The sequence below is a fragment of the Oreochromis niloticus genome, linkage group LG4 (assembly GCF_001858045.2).
Source record: "Oreochromis niloticus isolate F11D_XX linkage group LG4, O_niloticus_UMD_NMBU, whole genome shotgun sequence".
Lineage (NCBI taxonomy): Eukaryota > Metazoa > Chordata > Actinopteri > Cichliformes > Cichlidae > Oreochromis > Oreochromis niloticus.
In genome coordinates, this window is record NC_031969.2 from 31109553 (window position 1) to 31132380 (window position 22828).

The 22828-nt window shown below is 40.8% G+C and overlaps 1 protein-coding gene across 3 annotated transcripts in view; it reads left to right on the plus strand.

Annotated features, from left to right (window-relative positions):
* LOC100705402 (shisa family member 6) overlaps window positions 1–22828 on the plus strand; it is an 85361-nt gene that overhangs the window by 1012 nt on the left and 61521 nt on the right. For all 3 annotated transcript variants that reach the window (XM_025906453.1, XM_019357619.2, XM_025906452.1), the window contains exons 2-5: window positions 159–1097; window positions 6170–6327; window positions 13105–13200; window positions 13628–13696. In XM_025906453.1, coding sequence (XP_025762238.1) covers window positions 529–1097; window positions 6170–6327; window positions 13105–13200; window positions 13628–13696 — 892 coding nt within the window. In that variant the 5' untranslated portion in view covers window positions 159–528. The remainder of the gene's footprint in view (window positions 1–158; window positions 1098–6169; window positions 6328–13104; window positions 13201–13627; window positions 13697–22828) is intronic.

Sequence of the window (22828 nt, forward strand, 5' to 3'; positions counted from 1 at the left end):
TTCCGGGTGCTGAAGCGCTCCAGTAAGCCAAAGGGAAACTTGGGCGCTGTCCACGGTGCTGAAAGTGTTCGCGTGTTTAAAGTCGGTCCGGTTGTCGCAGCTTTATCTCTGTCTGTATTGACAAAGTTTCTCATGGATAACCCCTCTCTTCTCCACAGTGTAACTAAGAGCCCCGATCATACTCGAGACCAACAGCTCGTGGCAAAGCAAAGACAGATTCCCCTGAAGGACTCTGTGTATTTATCGGGTATCTGTGTCCAGATATAAATCCAGACCTTTGGTCAGACCCAACTTTAGAAGAAAAACACGCTCTTTATTGGATGACCACGACGTGTGAAGATGCATTGCGTGTCCGATGAGTGCAAAATCTGCCAATTAAAGTCCGTGATCAAGAGCTCGGCGCAGACAGGAGTACCCGCGGTGAAGAAACCCGCAAGAAGCTCCACCCGGTAAGAAGTGGAAGAGTGATATTCAGTGAAGAAAGAGAAGAGAGTGGGGGCCAGCAAACAAACAGCAGCGCGTCATCAAATGATGGGGATAAAGCACCTTCTGCTTCTTTTGGTTTACTTAGACCCTCTGAATGTCCTGTGCGCCGCCACCGCTAACAAAAAGAACAAAACCCCGCTGAGGAGGATCCCAAAGGTGAAGGAGGTCAACGGCAGCACCACCGCGGTCCCCGGAGCCGCCGCCGTCCCGGGGAAGATCACCCAGGTCCAGGCTCCGCCGCTCGTCGCGTTCCAGCACGACACCTGTAAGGGCTACTACGACGTGAGCGGTCAGTTCGACAACGCGTTCGCCTGCAACAACACCGACCACCGCTTCTGCTGCGGCAGCTGCTTCCTGCGCTTCTGCTGCGCGGACCGGGGGAAGCGGCTAGAGCAGAACAGCTGCAACAACTACATCACCCCGGACTGGATCAAAACCCAGCCCCCGTCACCGGCGCCAACCGGTGACACGTACGACCCCGAGCTGGACCAGACCAACACCACGGTGTACATCACCTGCGGGGTCATTGCGCTCATCATTGCCATTGGGATTTCTGCAAAAGTTGCCTACGATAAAGCCACGAAGCCCCCTCAGGAAATGAACGTGCACAGGTGAGATCTTTTATTTTTTTTAATGTTGTCACAATCCAGTCTGGGAAAATATAAATTTTAAAAGATGTCCTTTATGTTACACACAGTTTACACTTGTGTTCCTGTCTGGACTCTTTCAGTGCCGTTTACTCATATAAATCTGAACCTGTTTTCATGTGTCAGAGTAATTAAGACTAATTCTTAAATCTACAGTTTATCAAATGATCAGATGGGGAAGCCTTTTTTGCAGATTGACACAGACTTCAGCTCACAATCAGACTTTTTGCTGTCAATTCCCTCCAATAGCTTTAAAAGCCAATCTATATAGTTGCTCTCATGGGGAATCAACTAATATATAGCAACGCACATAACTTACACCTTAAATATCATGGGTTCAGTCTACCCTATGACCTTTTAACATGTACCATTACTCTTTTTCCCAGAGATTTGCTTTTAAAAAATCAAAAATCATAGATACCTTTACAGGGCACACATCCCATTCTCTGGCAATCCTTGAAGGCGGGTGGTGGTATTTTATGTCCGTCAAACCTCCAGGGAATAAAGCAAATGCCACTGAAAACCATTATAAGTGATCACGTTCATCGTGATGGGAGTGGTCTGTTCTGCAATGACATTTTTTTTTAAGTCCTCGAGGCACCAGTAGTGGTCACTGAATTGCTCAGTGAATATTAAAGCCACATAAAAACACATCCTGTGGCCATTTCAGTCACAAGCTGAACAAATTGCTGTATGATGTGTGGAACGGGCCAAAGGCAATGTTTGCCCCCCCCACACACACATCATCATCATCATCAGAAAGTCAATTATAAGACATTTTCCATGCAAATGACTTCTGTTTCCAGCCCTTATGTCCTGAATCAGACCTCTTCCTCTATTTTTTCAGCTTCAAGGCATTCTTTGTTGCCTAAAAATAATTCAGCTGACCAAATTATGGGCACCGTTGTGCATCTGAAAGTCTGCTGTGCCAAACACTCCAAATGGTGTGCTGTTGTAAGTCTATATGGAAAGCTTTTACCTGAGTGTAAAATCGTGCAGTTTCTTATAACTTGAAAAATTCATGACTGTCAATTCCAAAGCTTGGATTATTGCGGTTAGACTCTTAATAACTTACAAAGAATAACTGATTTTTCAGGACTGTATTGTCTGCAGCCCAGAAAAAGTCAGATAACTGTGGAAAAATTCAGACTATGGTTCATTTCAGCAGGATATATCACATTCCACATTTCTCATTTATTTTCTATGCAGTACAGTCTGGAGGCTTTGCATTGCATTCTAAGTGATAAAGTGTGGAGGACCCTACTCCCTATTTGAATAAAACTGAGAACTTTGGTACTTTATGCAAATCAAAGGGCAGATGCAAGATCATGGGGAGCTTATTTCTCACTCCAAATGTTGCCACTGTCTGTCTATCCATCCATCCACAGAACCCTAAAGCAACTAAAAACTTTGTTATATTTGTTATCTTTAATAACAAAGGGATTACAGATTAAGTAAATCTACATTTGAATCATCCTCTTTGGCATGATTGCTCAAAATGCCACACTAGTTCTTCATGTTTGCTACCAAATGTGTACAGCTGTGGTTTCCATATGGCTCTGTCACTGTCTGTAGCTTTAAATGGAAGTGAGCCACTGTGGCCACCCCATCTTTCTCAAAGAGGTCTGTGAAATGGCAGCACACAGATCCCATGTCACCTGACACGGACTGAATGATACTTCGAATGGAAAAAATTCTGCCTATTCTGCCTTTCTGAACTATTATTTTACAATGAACTATAATGTGATAATAATAATAATGATGATGATAGGAAACATTTTAGAAGCAACTTTATGCCAAATGGTAGCACAAAAGTCATCTAATAGTTATGTCATTGTTATTTGGCTTCACAGTTTCGACATGCATTGTGCTGACATTAAAGATAAAAGAAATAAACTTGGTGTTCAGTTCCTCAGATACCAGCAAAAGACCACGTGACCTACTTTACTTATGGCTGAAACATTTTAGGTTTTGCAACAGAGGATCTGAAGATTTGGCAGTGTGGTGACTGTAACTGTAAAGTCATAATGTTACACAAGTCTTTATAGGTTGCTTTCGTCCGCAGGCATGACTTTTATGGTATCGTAGTATATCACCTCATGCTGTTATAGAGTAAACTTCTACAGTAGGGATCCTTTAATTGTTAGTGTGGTGTGTGGTTAGAATTTCTTGTGTTGTTTTGAATTTTGGCTTCCACCTTGAGATTGAAAAAATCTTTTTGGATGCATCTTCTTCAACAGGAAGTACAGAACAGGTAAACTGGAAAACCAATGTCTGTTTCACTGTTTGATGGACTATCCATTTTGCACATAGCTGATTGCTTCCATGTCTGATGGATATTTCGTCGTCACTGAAGCAGGTATTAAAAGGATAATTAAGGATAGTGTTTAATTAGGCGTAGGTTTGACTAAAATACCATTTTCCACCCACAATTAAAGAAGAATTATAGTCAGTTAGTCACTGCTGTTGTTCAATAGTCTCTGGAGTCACCTCCTATTATCCATAGTTGACTTTGGACAGAGCAGGAGAGGACGTCTTGTTTCTCTGCCAGAGCCCAGAAGTTGACTTAATGATAACTGCGCATTGTTATGCTCGGGTCATGAAGCTTTGTTGCCTGCTGATTTGAAAATGTCGAGGGAGATTACTCAGCCGTCTTTCTTAGAGAAACACAGTAACAAGTTCTTGATAGAAAATGTCCAAATTCAAGCTCTGACAAACAACACAAAGAAACCTTTTCAGCAAATCAATTATAGATTCAATTTAAGCTAGAGTGTTGGCTTTCTCCTTTCAAAAGCTGGCACAGCAAGCTTTTAATATCCATATGGACTTTATAATACAGTATTGTGTTTGAAATGGACACAAAAATAACAAGAAATATCAGGATGCAGATTTTTTTTAGTCTGTGCTTTGAAAAGTGAAGCAACATTTAGATTTATGCCTTCGTACTGCTTTTCCATCCTAGCCATGGGGTGTACTTTCAAGTGGATCTGCTTAATGTCACCACTTCAATACGAGGGCTGGTGTCGAGAGTTTAGAGAGAGGACAATTAAACGAGGAGGCACGGCCTGCTGGGTGCTCAGTAGCATTTTCCCTCTTTTTATGATTTATTTATTTTCACCAACCATTTGGCACATAGAGCTGTTGTAATGATGTCTGCTGGAATAGACCTCAGAGGCTGGCAGCAGACATTCATGCTGACAGCCGTGACCACAAAGAAGTAGTGGAACATGGGATTAGCTTTATATTTGGCAAGGGCCTGCTCCTGAAAAGTGTGAGCGTCTCTCTTAATTTCCGGTGCTTCTCCAAAGTGATTTAGACTCCTACCTCTGTGACTGAGGGAGGAATGTGAGCAGAATATTGAGCTGTTGGCAGACCTTTGCTGTTTGGTCTGTGACCTTCACCGAAACACAAGAAATGTGAGTGAGAGCTAAAGTTTTATTGATCGCTTTTCTCGGAAAAAAACACAAGATGCAATTTATGCTAGTTACACATTTGGTGCTTGTGAGCGTTTGGGGCAGCGCGGTGCAGGGCGGTTGGTTTGACTTAACCTCTTCACATCCACCAGGACACAGGAGACCACATCTAGGGTTAGGGGGCGGAGTCTGGTTAATGTTCAAACCCTTTATATGAACCTTTTATCAGAAAACGTATAACAACAATATGGATTAGACTTCATTTGAAATGTAACAGCTCCAAGTTTCCATAAATTTGCCTATTTAGGATGTGGTTAAACACATTCTTATTCAAATCTAACCCTACACAGCTCACCTGTAACTTTGTAGATGTTCAAAGACAAATGAAAGGCGTCTTGCAACAGTTCGACTCACTCACGTTCACATAAATCACTGAAATTGGAGGATTTTTGGTTTCAGTTCATTTCAACAAGACAACATATGCAATATTATACCTATCCTTTATATTAAAGTTGTTACATAAACAGTTTTGCTATTAGAGCTCTATCGTAACAACAGTAGGTGAGTTTAATTGCGGTGTTCCCCAAGGATCGATTCTTGGCCCTTTGTAATTACTGTGGTCAAACTTGGTTTACCACAGTAATTATTTTTCCCAGTTAATTTAGAGGCTGTCTTCATTTTAAAGTCTGTAATATTCTGACTGTAAAATATGATCAAATTGGGTTGTGCATCTTTGACTGATTATTCTTGCTCCATTTTTTTCTCTTATTGGATCCTAAAAGATTCTACTTGTAACTTAATTTTAGGACTTTATTTTTACCAAGTACTTTTTTCCTTATTGAGTCTTCTTTGTAAATAACATTATAGATTTAATTAAAGAATTATGCAATAAAATTCCATATAAACAGTAATCACATTTATAACAGCTGCTCCTACAGTTTTGAAGAAGCTGTGTGAAACTTGCTTCCTTCACAATTTGCAGTTTTATACCTGATTAAAGTTGGGTCAGTTCCTGCAAACTATACAGGATGTGCTCCTGCTGCACGCAACGAGGTATCAACTGGGACAATGCAAAATCAGGTCGCCTCTGTCTGTGAAAACGAAACAGCTAAAGTGTGCTCATCCTGGAAGGGAAATGCTATTAATATACAGTATATCTCCCAAAGTCACAGAGTTATGGAAAAGTGGACTGTGTGGTTCCTTTAGGTTGACATTGACACAGTTAAATTGCCCTTTCATTTCCTCTAAGAAAGCGCACTGCTGGCACTCAGTGTCAGAGACAGACACTGAGCCTCCAAAAGTTGGAAGCAGAATTAGTGAAATATCACTTTTATTTTGCAGCTGCAAAGAAAAGACACTGATTTAACGCTTTGCAAACAGGCCTCGAGCTTGAGTCCGGTACAAATAACACTCTGTATCGTGTGCATTGCTTTATTGACCACCTGACTCCCTCGTGATTGTGGATGTAATTAGGATTTCCTTTTCGCCTTGCCCCAAACCTCTGTGGCTCAAATTGAAGCTGCAGCTAAACAAATTAGGAAGAGCTAAGAAAAGAAAATGTTGGCAATTGGAAACGAGAACATATCAGTTCATGTTTTTAACATCACTGCGGTTTCCTTTCAGAGCCCTGGCTGACATTTTGAGACAACAAGGACCGGTTCCCATATCTCAGTATGAGCACGAAAACATCGCAGCGCTTGACGGGTCCCCCAAAGATGAGACACCGGTCAGAACCTTGAAGAATCATTACACACCTGTTCACACTAAGGCAGCAAACCATGGTAGGTGACACTGCTCTGCTTTTATTGGGATCAATAAGTCAGACTGTAAAATAGAGTGTGTGTGTGAAGGCCAAATAACTGGCTTTATGTGTAGCTCTCACCCTACGTCCATTTACAAATCCAGCTTTACGATGTTGTGACGTGCGGGCGTTAAGCGACGTAAACAGAGACCTCCTTTGCTCTCGTTAATCTGCAACAGCGTCCTGTGATTGGCATCCAGTGAAACAGATCCTTTTTCTTGAGTTGCTCTATAGAGCCAGCATTTACGGAGGTGCATAAATGAAACGCAATCCTCTGTCTGAGTTCTTCTCTCCCTCATGCTAAGGTTGCATAAGCCTACTCAGCATTGGCTAAAAATTTAGACGTAAACTATTATCTTCTGCGGGATTACGCCACCTTTTTGTCCAGAGATAATTCTGGTGTAACGCTGTTCCTGCTACTTTTATCTGGTCGGTCTCCAGATCCCAGCTCCAGGGATCAGCTTGTTTGCTAAGTGCCCTAGTATGGTGTCCCAGATTCAGTAGTGTTATGTTTTACTCTGGTGTCATTCTGCCTTCACCATTTTCTCCATCAGCACCACCACCCAACATGAAGCAAAGTGTCAGAGGAGAGCTCATACTGACAGTACTGAGTAGCAGGATATCAGAGCATGACTTGATTTCATTGGCATATATGATTGAAATGGAACTGCTCCAACAGACAGGAGAAGCAACACGAGCCTATAAGTTTGTGTTTTACCAAAGAAAAGCAAACAAGAAAGAAAAGTAAGTCATTTCTTGCATAATCACCAACTCAGATGGTCGAAAAATAATACAGTGTACGTTCTTTTCCATCATTTTCCTATAATTTGTTGCCATTTTGCTCTGCTTTGGGATTCAAAGGTGAACTTCATAAACTCTCAAAACAACAGCCGAGACCCAGGGGGATGTTTTCTGAGATATTGCCTTTGCTACTTGAAATTATAACTGGATTAGTGAGTGTTTCTTTAAAGTAATAAACTGCATTTTATTTGTCAAGGTTGAGCTAATACAATCACTTTCTGATGCTGTAGTAATTTGGCATATAAGCTGCAGCACTGGTTCAAAAAGTCGTGAAAGCCAGGAAGTTTGGGGAAATGGTGTCAGTTTATTGGCATTAATGCATTCTTTAAACATCACAACCAAGCCTGAGACTCTTACCTAAACCCTAAACGAATTCTAGGTTTAACCCCAACACCAACCCTTAACCCTCAAACAGGCAGAAGTGACGCCAAAGTAGCAGAAATGCATTAGGGGTAAGTTTAAAAGCTCATCTGTCTGGATAAAACATTGAAGCAGCTTTTAGAATAAGCTTCAGTGTCTGTTTGTGTGAGTACAAACACCGAGTAAAGACTAGTCTGTGTGTGATTCACAAAGTGATACATAACTTTCTTCAGTATATGGTAACACCCACAGAAAAGATGTTGGTAAATTATGAAACCCGTGTTTTATTACCCGGCTATTGTTTGCTGTGTGAACAGCAGACCTCCCAGTGAACGGGTGAATGGAGACCTTAAGGAGGATGACGGATGTTTAGGCTGAGATGGCAGAAATTTTGGACAGTGATGGGAATTTAAAATGAGGAAAACTGTCTCTGTTAAGTATTACAGTGTTAGTGGGAGCATTTACATGTTGTATTGCAACATATTATTATTACTATTGTTAAATATGTGGATTTGTGAGCCCACTCACCAAAAGAATGAGGAGAGTTTGTTGCTGCATGGCAGCATGCGGCTTTATTTTCATTATCATAATTACTGTTAGCTTTACAGAACATTATAAAGACAGATCAGTTTATGCATGAAACACACACTGCATTTGGTTTTCATTATATCGAGAAACTGAGGAAATGTAAGTTTTTATGAGGGCAACAACAAAACACTGCAGTAATTTTAAAGTAGTAGAAAAAGGTCTGGGCTAAAGAGGACATGCTTATGTTTTAGTTCTATGTTTTTATCCTTGGACTCTATTAGAGCGATTTACATTTCATGTTTCTTCACTGGTCATCTGTTTCAAACAGTAGATGAACTCGAATTCCCTCTTCATCCTTTCCTTGACCTCATGGTGTTTACTATTTAAGCCAGCTATTTAAGCAGAAAAAGAAAGAAAGATGTCCATGATCCCACAGGTGCAGTGGTCTTTTGGCCGCCTGAAACCATCCTCTGGATCGCTGCAACAAATCAGAGTTAATGGGCAGAGAGAATGAAGACAGATTTGAATAGACTTCTGTGAAACACTGATATACAACCATGAAAGAGAATAATAAAATATACTCAGAAGAAGCTACACTCAGCGGATGGGCTCTAACAGTATGAAGCTCATTCTCTCTTCTTAATCTTTTTTTATCACTTGTCTTTATATGTTGTGATTAAAAAATAGCCCTTCAAAGAATTATAAGCCTACAAGAGCCAAGTCGTATCTCCCCCCCAAAAAAGGACAGCGTTAGAAAAAGAGGGAAAACTCATTAAAAGAGGTTTATGACGTGTAGCAAGAGTTGAGTTCTGGATGTGAACTCAAAACATCAGCAGTGCGTTATGTGCAAATCGCACTTGCTGTTCCGGAGGAGAAACTGTATTATAGCCTATCAAGATATGATGCTGATGGAGTGTGTCTTCTGGTGAGGATAGTGCCCCTCCAGAACTGTCCCAGAGCGAGCATTATCACTTCAATTTCCTGGAGTTTTGTTCTCTACTCTCATTTTGTCCTCTAAAGTTTCTATGTTGCTGCGAAAATAGGCGACAAATGTCTTCCACACTTTCCACACGGAGAATGAAATCATCCTTTCAGGACACTCACAGCAACTTAGTTTTGATGGAAACAACTTTGGGCTGAAACTTTCAAAAGATGATGTCATTGCATCGGTTTGCTTGAAGAGTAGCAAAGATTTCTGTGTCTGTATTATATGTATTATACTTATACTCCGTTATTTTACTTGACATTTAAATATAATTGTATATGTGAAGGAACCCACTGTGGTAAATACAAAAGACATTAATCCTCTCCTTTAACAGCTTTCGCTCCCCCGAGAAAACGTTGCACCGCATTTTTAACCCTGGCTGGAGGGATTTGTTCACATTCAGCCACAAGAGCATTAGTGAGGCCAGCACTGATATGGGCTAATAAGGCCTGGCTCACTGTCAGCACTCCAAAGGTGGTGCATGGGACTGCTACCTGACAAAATTGTCAACACCTTGCACTCTGTTTCCATCTTCAGTCTGTTATTGCCTCCGCTCTCAGTGATGAGGGATTTCTGTAGGTGAGGGACATTTGATTTTTGCTCATATGGGTAATTGTGCATCCTCCTGCAGGACTAATGAGAACAATCACTTTTTCAAACTAGAAACCTCAGTGTCAGGTCAAGATGCCAGATGAATTGGTTGTCCTGGTGAGCAGATTCAGAGGCTTTGAACAATGGAAGAGAAAACGTTTTCTGCATGCAGCTGGTTTTATGCTTCAATTTTGTTAAACTGCATGAGGAAAAAGACAAATGCTGCTCTGAATGAAGAGTTTGTTTTTGTCTGTTTATTTGTTTAATCAGGTGACTGATACCATTTTCATCTGTTTATATAGGACATAAATCTCTGCAACCAGCATCGAGTTAGATTAGCTTAGCAAACTGGGGGAAATAGTCTGTTTATTTCTGTCCAGTGGTAACAAAATCTGAAATTTCCCTAGAATTTTGTCCTAGAACTATTTGGAGCAAAACTGGAACGAGATAACAGCAAGAAGCTGGCTTGAAGACAAATATTAAAATTAGTGCATAATCTGTAGCAGTAACATATGTCCAAAGGATACAAAGTTAACCTTAGTTTTTGGCCAGAACACACCTTAAGGTAACTTTTTTTAAAACTTCCCAACAGCTGCAGTGCAGCTCAATATGTGGATGCCCTTTTATACTTCTGTATATTTCATGGAGGTGAAATGTCACACTTTTAGGTCCTGACACATTCCATCTCAGTTTCAGGAATAATTAACAGTTGTAAAAAATGAGGATACCACTATTTTTGGTATTGGAAGTGTAACAAATGTGTGGGAACCATTTTGCTTTGGTGACGCTCATATGGATGCTGCTGCTGTAAGTCACCCTTTAAAGCTAAATAACACTAAGCCAAACTATTTCAGGCTGGAGTTTCATAGAAATAGAGAGAGTCATACAGTGTTTTCCTCAAAGTTTGCAAACACATCAAGTAGAAATAAAATAAAATAAAAAACCGAAGCGGCTTTAGGCTCAGGCTGCCTCAAGGAAGCAATTTATATCATGGTGAGTGTCTCCAGCTCATGGTTTTAGTGTTTTAGGTGTTTTCCTTTGAGTGTACAGAATTTATGAATCATCAACATTTCACCCTGTGAGAAAAACTAAACATAGCTATAGTACAGCATTCATATCTGCACAGAGAGAGCAGTATTAAAAATCAGGCACTAAATGGAGTGAAATATGCTACCTCCCATCCTCGGATATTTCCTGATTTCTTTCAAGGTCTCAAACTAACAGTGGTGGTCAAAGTGCGTCAGTAATCAGGCTTTAGTCATCCTCTGGGTTTGATAAAAGGAAACAAACGAGCTGTGTTGCCGAGGCTTCAGTGCCAAACTTCAGCGTGATGAAGACCAGGCCTAATGCTCCCACGTGTTTCTTCTCATTATGATAATTTGAAATGCTGTTCGATCTCGGCTTCCCCTGGCCCAAAGGTCTGAGTGATGTTATTGACTTTGAAGTGGCTCTTTGGAGAAATAGGCATTTAACTCTTTGCTAGTTAATGCAGAGAGGTGCGAACAGAGAGCAGAGAGAAGGAGGAGGAGAAGCAGTTTGATGAACCACCTCTATAATGTTTTTTAAAAAGGTTTTCATCTGTTAATTAATGCTGCAGTTTTTAATTTTCTTTTAGGCAGCTCAACACTGCCACAGTGCTAGCAGACACCTTGTGTTGCTCCTTTGTGTTCAGACCAGGCTCTCAGTTACACCCGTGTTCATCCTGATGAGGCGAAAATCACTGATTACAGATTTTTTAACACAAACAGGATGTGCACATAAGACTTAACACTGGTCATTCTTATAAATACGTCTCCAAAAGTCTTAGACTTTAAATCATTCTGAATTATATAACAACCCAGTTCCCTCCTTTCTAAGGTGCCAAAACCTCTGCAGTTTTATCAAAGGGTTTCAGCTACTTCGGAAAAAACGAAGGGCCACTGAAAAAGAGGAAATATGAAACCCTGAAATCTGCTGATTTCATTTCTGGCATCCTTAAGCAATGCATATTGACAAGCTAATCAACCCACCTGAGAGTCAGTTTTGCCAGTTTTGCCATTTTATCCCTGTTTAGTATTCTTGTCATCTGCGGCTGCTCTTCTATAAAATGGCAGAAACAGCTGGGAATTCACTGCAGACTCTCCTTAGTTCAGAAGCGCAGCCACACCAGCATTTTAAACGGTGAAATGTTTCGGTTAAATTCTTTCCAATAGAGCGGTTTCAATCAATGGATTTACCTGAGGGGGTCAAGTAAATTCAGGTGAGTTGAACTTTGGTGATGTTGCTCTGGTAGCCAATAGCAAACTGTCTTGAGAGCACTGATCTGTGAAGGACTGAGCGACTGACTCTAAAGAGGAAAAGTGTGTTTTGGCATTCGCCAGTCCAATTTATCTGACTTCAGCCATTTTAATTATCTCGAGTAACATTGTTCCCATTTTATCTAAAAGTTTGGCTTGAAATAGTTTCACATAAATGTGATGTCAGTGAGACTCGGCTGTCATTGCTGTTCACAAAACAGAACCAGAATTCAAAAGTTGTTTTGGGGTTTTTTTGTAGATGGCTCTCAAAATTAAATTACATTTTAAACTAAAGTAAGGTCTTTTAGTTCACATGCATGTACAAATATTAGAAAGCTTTCAAATATTTTACAATTCTTTTGTTCTGTTTTTGCATCGATGTAATCTGCAGGATTTCTGTTGGCCAAGGTTTTCAACTTGTGAGTCTCATAATGTTATTTAGAGGAAAAATGAATGAGACTTCACAGCACACTTGCAGCTATGAATACTAAAAAGTCACCATTCTAACAATATGAATGTTTTGAATGCCAGCTGGCCTAAGAAGTGCACAATAATCCATTTTTTTCCTTTACTTTTCATGTAACCTTTCATAATCTTTGGAAAATCCGGGATATCGAGCAGCTGCTGCTCCAACAGTGACGACAAACTTGGAAAATAAACAAATGAGAAATATTTGAGCCTCAGAGTGTCGGACACTTTGTGTATCTTCCTTAGGTCCATAGAACACTTACTGCAGGCGAAAGCGCATCAAACTTCCCCTTAAACTTTTTTGACCCTATGCGACCCATATCCCATCATGGTATGACAGTTTGAACGGCACAAATCCGATATTTTCAAATCCGACCTGGGTCTGTGACAGCACGTTTGCTGTCACGTTTTATTTGTAGTGTGAACAACCAGATAAAAAAATCAGATTTGATCAAAAAATCGGAATTGAGCATTAAGACCTGCAGTGTGAACGTAGCCTGAGATATTCACCAGTAGTGGATCGAACATATTAAGAGATCAGTAACAGCGGGGAAGGATTTACTTAACAGTAGTCAGTCTTAACATGATGATGCAACTGCCTTTTGAGTTGTGAAACAGATGATGTCAGCTTATCTGAGTCTGCATCACCAAGCCCGTGTCTCAACTTGAGGCACAGTACACAGCACGTCCTTTAAACTCTCAAATTTGTTGCTGAAATATTAATTTTCCACAATCTTTGTCTCACCAGGACATTACGGAAAAGAGAACCTGCGCAGCGGAGGCCAAGACATGCACAACTTCATCTCCTCTGGGTTTGTCACACTTGGACGTGGCCACTTGAAAGGTAGTCCATCCTCATTATCTGTTTTTCACTTCACAGTACAGTGAAGTGCAGAATAACAATCATTTCACTCACTGTGCCGTGCTGTCGAGCTCTTTCTGCCAAATGACTGTGTGCAGGACTGCGCAGTAAAAAAAAAAGTCAAAGAATGTGACTTTTGTTTCAGCTCAGTGGAAACTGGATGCTACAATTCATAATGGCTTTAAGTGACATCTTGCAAAGTTCCCACACAGACACACATTTCTTATCTATGATTAAATCCACACTTCCAATGACAAAGTAACACTTTCCAACTCTGTAGGCAGCCAGTGTGAACGTAGCATGGCACAGTTGTAGATTTCCCTCCTATTGTCCTCTGAAATTCAAATAAATTAAAGGAGCATTAGATTAAGAATGGGCCATAAACAAGAGGCCTGTTGTGTTTTTATAGCGCAGCACTCCATAGACGAATCGGGGCAGATGTCCTGGCAGGGCGATCTGGACATCCCCATGTCCTACGGTATGTTCTCTAAATCTTCCATTTTCCAGCCACACAACCTGTTTTCTGCTCACACCTGATAAGAGAAGTTGCTCACACTTCACACACACACAGGGATCAGTGGAGTGCCCTTGGCCGATAATCACAGCTCAGTCACCGGGTGTAGAGTGCCAGAGTTGTAATATTTTATTTATTCTATGGGAGGTGGTTCTCAGACCCATGTATTTCTGCTGGTGGCTGTTTGACAGCAGCTCTGAATGAATACACTGGTCGGCTTTATTTGAATGACCTCTACGCACAGGTGAGGATGTCAGACATTAACAGGGCTGCTTTGATGCTTATAAGTGAGAGTCTAGCCAGGGGTTAACACTTTTCAGCAGTCGGGAAGGTAAGTGAAAGGTTCACAGTTTGAAGGGTTTTTTTTGTTTTTCCTTCTTTTGTTGAGTTAACGTGTGATAGAATCTTATCTTTGGTCATAAACATGTGTTTAGTTGTTTTCACATGTGAATTCCTGCAGTATGAGGTTGAAACATCATCAGAACTGGCCCTTTCTCAGCTGTGTCACACAGCAGATGATCCTCTGTATCAGATGTTTTATTACTACTGGAAATACTGAATTTGCTTATGGCGATGAGTCGCGTGTCACCCACTTCCTGACTGTGAATTATCCAGAAAATTACCTGCTCTATTTGCACAAGGGAGCTGGGAGGGTGAAGTGTACTTAATGTCCAACGTGACTCATTTGGACATTTGGTTTCTGACACACAGCTCTGCTGGGTAACGTTTAGAGAAGATCGGGGCTGCAGGACGTGACGAGTGACTTTTAGGTGACTTTGATCAGCAAAATACTTGTTTCTTTATCGTAAATGTCTTTAGTTTTATGTTCTATTATTGAATGTTGAATCTGCTATTGAATCCTTTCCGATTCTTAAACCTAAAATGTGTGGTTGTCTTTGAAATTCTCACTTTTAACATCATAACTGATCGAATTCTCAGGAGACCGCAATTCAGACCCATGAAGAACATTTTGTTGCAAGCTTGTCTTTTTAAGTGACAATGATGTACCAAGAGGTGTTTCTCCTTTAGAAAGAGTGGTGGCAGGAGGACTGGTGATTGAACTGATGATTGTAACCTGACAGGTTTTGAGTCCCAGTGATAGAGAGCGACAGTCGCTCTGAGTGGAAGCTGTGCAGTCAAAATGGCTTTGTGAGATTTAAAAAAAAAAAAGTCTAGTGTCGTTGAAAAGGGGAGAACATTTCTGGATCATTCAGCTTCACACAACCTGAACGAGTTAAATCTGGACCAGTCGAGCTGACCAGCTCTCAGTCCTAACATGTCATCTGAGAAACCGCTGTAACTCGTCTCCGTTATGTCTGCACAGACTCTCTCACTGAGCTAAAACCAGCGAACAAGTGTGTCTCTGTCTGGAAAAGCCTCACGTAGGTTTCATTTGGATTATTGTAAAATTATTGATTGTTGTAAAAATACCCAGAAAAACTCAGTACTCAACATAAAGAAAAGCTCAAGAAAGGACTTCAAATTGCAAATTGTTTGCAACTTCTCTCTATGTATGTGAACATTTATCTCTGAACCTTAATATACATATTTACAAGATACGCTTTTTCAATAAAACCCAGATATAAAGATCAGAGATGACAATTAATCAATTTAAAAATTATCTTTTTAAATGTATTAATGACCACTGAATGTTTTATGTACAGGACTGTGCAAGAGGCTTGAGCCACCCCTCATTTCTTTATATTTTGCTAGAAAAATGGGAAATGTGTGCAGGATATTATTGTACATAAGTTTTTTCAACTTTTTTTTAAGGACACATTGCACACTGTGCTGATACATCTCAGCTAATGACAAAATGCAATTTCATTCTTATGAAGCTGGATTATTTTCTTTTGCAAAAAAAACTAACAAATCATGTGTTTATGCATCGGGCTGTTAGCAACAATGTGGCTAAATATCTGTTTTAAAGTTGGTTCTTTGCTGTCTGTTATGTGTGAACTCAATACTATATCTTCCCTTCACTTAAGTGGCTTTTTAATGCTTGAATGTCTAAAACAAAAAACCCCAAACAAACAAACAGTCCACAGAATATTTTGGAAACACCTTCAGAAAGCCTGTAGCTCTCCTGCTGGAGAGCGCTAAAAAAGTACAACAACATCTGAATGCTGAAAGTGAAGCTAACAAGCGCATGCCAGTAAAGCAAATACTGAACAGCAGTTCTGAAAGCTGGAAACGTCAGCTTTCATGAACTGGATCAATCCCTTTAACTAAAGACTAACACTTCAGATGTTGTCTGAGGCAGCGACCCTCTCCTGACTGTACCTGTCACCCTCTCACTGCACCTATTAGCTGACACGCTTTAGCGGCCTGATGGCGGTAGCTGTCACTTCAAAGCGGAGGTCCTGTCAGCTTCCATCGTACGTGTCTTCGTTTAACAGCTGGCTGTCGGCGGGATCTCCCCCCCCACTCCCCGAACACACAGCTACTGTCAGGAGGAAGTAGACTGACAGATGTGCACGTGTCACAGCTGACGGCATCCTGCCCTGGCTCCAAATCTGCTCCAAAAACATTTTTTTATTTAATTTTTTTTTTAGCAAAGATCATCCACAGCGAACATCTGCACAGGTCAGCTGTTCCAGGCAGACATCAAGTCCTTAATTCTGGTTCATGTAAGAAGTGGAAAGTTCATTTACTCAAGTTCTGTTGCAGTCAGAGACCGTTTGGAGGAGTTTTACATATTTCACTCTTTACTTCCTCCCTTTTCTTTCTGTGCTCCTTACCTTCCTTTTCTTTCCACTCTTCCTAGATTGTCACGATGCATTCTCCATTACCTTTCTCCTTCCTTTATTTATCTTTTACTCCATTTATCATAGTTTTTGTCCTTCCTGCTTCACCTTCGATGGATCAGTTACCATTAAACACACCAGTGTTGTAGATACAAGGCTTTGGCCACATAGAGGAGGTTCAGTAACACATCAGTGAAAGAAGATCTATTTCATTAGAAGTCCATTTTCTATTCAGGTACATCCTGGGTGCGTTTATTGGCCTAAAAGGCTGGATGAGACATTCACATTCACTCCTTTAGACAAATATCTAAGCATGAATACTTTGACCTTACGCCCAATATTTTGTGTGTGTGTGTGTGTGTGTGTGTGTGTGTGTGTGTGCAGCATTGTTTTGTTTGTGTGGGGGTGCCACAGTGACAGGAACAGTACAAACAGTACAGATTTGAATGTACGTCAGTCCTACCAAGCTGTTAAACAAAGATCCAAATAATGTCATTAATATTCATGCACCTGTGATCTAACATGACTCTCTGAGCTTTGAGTGCATCCACAGAGACACACGAGCATCTCTGGTTTGCCTGCAGGAGTGCTCGGATCAGGTGGTAAAGTGACTAAGTGAGGCTGGATGGATTATATGTAGCGATGCTGCTTAACAGCTCCGGATATCAGTTTATATGGAAGTCAAGCAGATGCAAACAGCTGATGTTTCTAAATATTTTCACTGAATAAAACTGGTTGAGATGGCCCGTGTTTTGGTTTATCCAGCAGTGTGATTACTGTATTTGTTTTGTATAAGGGCTTCTTATGAAATAAGAAAGGGGGATAGCAGGGTGAGTGGTTGATTTTAAGGCCAAAAGTGACATCATTCAATTTATTTGACTTTTCCTATTTAACTCCATCACAATTACAAGAGGGTCTACTGTTAAATTGTTGATTTAGAAAAACTTCCTTTAGTAAAAACGCTTGTGCTGTCTTTTGCAAGTCAAGGAATGTCAGTTTAATCAAAGTAGGACAGATTTTAAGAGGTTTGTCTAAGAACATGTTCCCAAAGGAAAGGAAAATTCAAAATAAGATCTCTTCTTTGTTCAGCCTGTTTCTCTGAGTTTAATTTGACATCAAAATGACATTCAGGGCATTTTCCTTCTTTCTTTTATCTGAAATAATTAATCAGCAGCGCTTTAGATAACAGTAAGATTCAAAGAAAGCTTGAGTGGCTTGTGCATCAGTATCAGAAATTTGACTCAGTGATGGAATTAAAGTCTCAGCTTTGTTCTCAGAGTTCTTAGATCTACATCTCAACTTCAGATTGTCATTGATGTGACACAAATCTGTCTATTCTGGTTGGTCCAGCACACTTTTTTGGGAAGTTTTTATCGCTATTTCATTTTTTTTAAATGACTTTCTACCATCCATGGCTGGATGGATGTACATGACAGGTGTTACACAAGTTAGCTACAGAGGTAGTTTCTTTAGCTGTGTCCTCAGTCAAACCTGTTGGCACTGACTGTTGGATGGTTTTATGGACACAATTTCTAGTCAGAGCCAAAAGGTCTCCCCTTTTTGTGGCCTGAAGATCATCTCTTTTTGCTGCTGGTGTGGTCCTTCATCAGGCGCTGGCCTTTAGCGCTCACTGGGGTGGTTTGCAGTGTGAAGTGTGAAGCGCCAAGAATAAAAATTAGCAGCTCCAAGTCTGAGACCATTGTTCTCAGCTGGAAAAGGGTGGAGTGCCCACTCTGGGTTGGTAATTAGAGCAGAGACCCCAGGGCAGACCCATGACATGCCTGAGTGATTACCTCTCTCAGCTGGCTTGGGAAGGCCTCAGTGGCCCCCTGAAAGAGCTGGTGTGGGTGACAGGAAGTGGAGTTTCTGGGCATCTCTGGTTGGACTGCTGCCCCCACATCCTGGACCCAGATAAGCAGCAGAATATAGATGGATGGACTTCTTTCAAAAGTAGTTAAATGACTTTACCAATTATTACACATACATTCGTTTTGCTGTAGTTTTAAATGTCTATTTTGAAACAGAGAACGTTGCTACCGTATTTTATTGTTGCGACGACAAAGAAAAGGATGCCGTAAGCAGCAAGAGTTTTCCTCTGGATGTTGACATGTAAAAACAATTAGCAATCATTTTCTACAAGTAAAATCTGCAGCTTTTAAATAATGTTTAATGAAGTAAATCAGCCACAAAAGCCGTGCAGTAACACAATCCAGTCATGTTTGAGAAGCAGGAACTAAAATATGCTCGCTGCTGTTACCCGAATAGTTGTCGAGTCACTGTAACTCTGAGGCTAACGTGTAATATCTCTGAGGTTAAACAGTCCCAATGTGTGCATTTAGCGAACATCTCCCAGACATCTTGTGTACAAACATCCCCCTCGTCCTCGGGGCTTATTCATCTCTCTCCTTGCTTTCCCCGCCTGTGGCATCCACTGATGTGCATCCTGCTTAATTACTTTTTCATGAGTTGCTCCCTGTTTTCATCCTGAGGGAATTGTCTTCCCACCTCCCCAACCCCCCCACCCCGCCATCCCAATCCATTTAAGGTGACCTTGTCTTATTGGGACGCACTGCTGCAGCGCTCCCACCTCCCCTTGCTTTAATCCCTCGAGGCCTACAGTGTGTCTGTGCCTATGCATGTATGGGGCTGCATAGCTGAGTATGAGAGTATGAGTATGAGTATGAGTATGAGTGCAAATGGAGGGGTGTCAAATTGTGCCAAGTAGGTTTCACTTCCCAGTTTGCCTCCATTACCGAGTCCTTATATAGGCTCGTCTTTACAGATGCTTGTAGCGGCTGAAAATCTGAGCATGCAGTAACTGAAAACTTCAAACGTGAGAATCACTGATCAATAAAATCCTGTAAGGTGACATCAGCCAATTGCATACTCATGTTTATCAAACTAGACTATGACGCTTTATATTGATTCAAAGGGATCAGTGGTGAGTCAAGCTCCTTCTGGATCCAGTGACGGCTCCCTGCTGCTGCTGCTTGAAATCCTTTCTAAAGTTTCCAACTTTATCTGGAAAGAAAAGGATGTGCATCAGCAACCGAGATTTTATTTGTTACAGAAGATCATTTCCAGAAGGATTGCGTTCCCCCCTCAGTGTGCAGCCACCGTTTGTGATTGAAGCTGATAATGTTTAATTATTTTTGATATCTGATTCTAAATAAGCTTAATGCTTCCTTGACAGTCTTGGTACAAATATCCAGATATCACTGAGATTGTAGTCATTGTGGAATGCGTCTTGAAAAAAAATGCATGAAATGGGAAAAAAAACTCCTCTAAAAGAAAAGAACTACAATTTTTTTGAGTCTAAAAGGGAGACCGATGGTCTAAAACACAGGTGTCGAACTCCAGGCCTCGAGGGCCGGTGTAGACGTGTCCTTGATCCAACACAGCTGATTTAAATGGCTAAATGACCTCCTCAACATGTCTTGAAGTTCTCCAGAGCACTGGTAACGAACTAATCATTTGATTCAGGTGTGTTGACCCAGGGTGAGATCTAAAACCTGCAGGACACCGGCCCTCGAGGCCTGGAGTTCGACACCCCGAAAACAAAGAATTAACAATGAAAGAAAGTCGCTTAGAGAATTTTGATTCCTCTGAAGCAAAATATTCTGTTAGTAATAGTCAATAAAGTCACTGTGTATAGAGTGTGTCCCATTCTACAGTCCAATATATGTCCCATTTAGCTGTACAGTATGTGTCCCATTTAGCCAGTGGATATGTTTCCCAGCAAACCTTCTGGCATTTACCCGTCCCAGAGCTCCTGTGTGGTGAAATAAGATGAACTGAAGGACCATCTGTATCTGCAGTTTGTCTTTTTCTTATAAATCTGCCTTTTTTCTTTTTGGTGCTTCTGGAAATGGAAATATTTTTCAACAGTAAATCTGTTTTGTTTTTCCCAGTGTGTACCGTTTCAGCTTCCTGCTAAAACCAAAACAGCCTTTTATTGCTCAACCAAGCCTTCAATTTTCTGGCAGATTTCACGCTCAGTGAAAGCGAGGGTCACAGGCACCAATCAAAATGTTGCTGGTATCATTTTTCGATAGCTACTACAGTGTGCGTCGACACTAAACTCATAATGATAAGCAAAAGTGATGCTGCCTATTTACATAAAGCTGTCCAAATAACAACAACAAGAACATTTCATTCAGTACCGGCCTTCAGACTGGCGTGCAGGGTGGTAAAGAAAACAAGACTGTGCTCACGTTTTGGTAAATGAGTCAGCTTTTTATTAACTTTGCAGTTTTTTTTCATCAATCATTACATGCTCTGACCACAGTCTCTGCCACAATTAGTCTTTTCCCAACATTAACTTAACAATAGTGAATGCCTATGCTCTGTTGTTAGGAGGTTAACAAGCAACATTAATATCATAAAATTCAAGTTACGTGAATATAAATATTATTATCATGAAATTAAGTAAAATATTATGCCTTTATAAGCTGTTGAATGTGCAAAAATGAGTCGTTTCAGCCCATAGGTAGGTGGTTGCTAGGCAACATGATGATGTCACCATGTTTGGCATAGATAAATATCTTCAGGAGCCCTAACATGTACCTGTGTTTATGTGTTTGGTTACTGAATTCCTCACCGTGTAGAGCGACATCATGGACAACAAGATCTAGTTTGTTACAGTAAGATTAAATTAATAATTTTTCTTGAAACAGTAAAAAGATAACTGCAAATTGTTTGACAACATGGCTAAACCTTTTCATAAGAGCTTCTTTTTCTTTCAACCGATTAATATGCTTCCTTCCAATCTTCACATTTAACATTTTATAAAAGATACAAGATCTGAGATGTTCCACGGCCACTATATGTCACAGAGTTACTGAGCTTACAGAGCTACAGGACTTATATTACAAGGGCAGGAAAGTCTGTGGTAGACCCGCTGTGTTCTGCCCACACAGACCAGTTCCCATCCCAACACTTATCTAAAACCAGCAGGGCTACCAGCAGCATCTGATGTATAGTCTTCGCAGGTGGTGAAACAGAGCATGGCAACGCTGCTGGTTTTCTATAGGAAATACGACTGTTTTGTTTTTCATCAAGTCTCGTCTTCTACACACTTACTTACAAGCCACAGCTCATCTCCCAGCTGGTCACATCTATACAAATGGCAGACGTGGCGTGGGATCGAGGTGTAGACGGAGCATCAAACCTGCAGCATTAAGATGATCAGAGCATTCAAAGGGCTGAGACTCAAAGGCAAGGCATCACATCGGGCGGAATACAAGTGGCTTATCCCTGCAGCATTCTGTCTGTCACTCAGTTGTAAATGTTTCATCCTGCTCTGCTTTACATATGAACCTAAACGCACAAATCTTGTAAAGGCAAACGGCGCTACTCCCACTATCAGACACCAGAAAAACTCTTTTTTCAGCATAGTAGGGTGGAATAAAATATTCAACATGATGTCAGGGTCATACGGCCTTTGCTGCGGTTGTTTACTGAGATGAGAGGAGCAGGTGGTAACAAGGTTAAATGGACTATTTTTGCATTGTGTATTTATGCAGAAAAATGAACCTGCTTTTATTCCAAAGAGTAATTGGTTTATTTGCATAATATTGCTGGGCCACCATGGGATTATATTGTCATAGAAACTCCATTTTTAAAAGAAGAGCCCATTAGAAACATTTGTCTGTGAGAGACACACTGTCAGCTATTATTTTAACTCCGTTTAAATGCACTATATTTACATGTTGGATTGAGAAATGAGGTGAAAGCTGCAGTCTTCTGCAGTTAATTTGGAGGTATGTCTATCTTAATTATTAACACTAATGTTTTTCTTAAAAGCATTTATGATCAATTTCAGTTTTTTTGATTGTCCTATATATTGTGTTTATTTCATCATTTCCCTGCGAATGTGTTGCTACGTTCTTCTTCGTGTACATTTCGCCCACACAGTCACCAGAATTTGTATTAGTGATAAAATTTGGTTCGAGTCACCAAGAAATATAAAATTAAGAATTTGGAAAAACACCAAAGGCCTGGTTGTCGCTAGCTTTCCAAAAACTTAAGCGCGAAGACAGCTACAAGTCTGAGTTTTATGACCACTGGCATTGATGAAACACAAGATACAACTTAATGCAAGATGGTCAGTATAAGGGAGTGCTAAGCTTAATACAAGCCCATGATACAGTCATGTTAGGCCGCTGTCACACAGGCCTCGAGAGTGGTCGCTGACTGCCTGGCAACCACCTGTTGCTAGGGGAAAATGTGCATTTGAGTGGTTGCTGGCTGTTGCTAGGTGACACTAGTCACAGAGAGACTGCAGACTGCCAGCAGCAGTTTGCACGGAAGATGCCAACTTATCTGCAAACACTCAGCAACTGCTCAC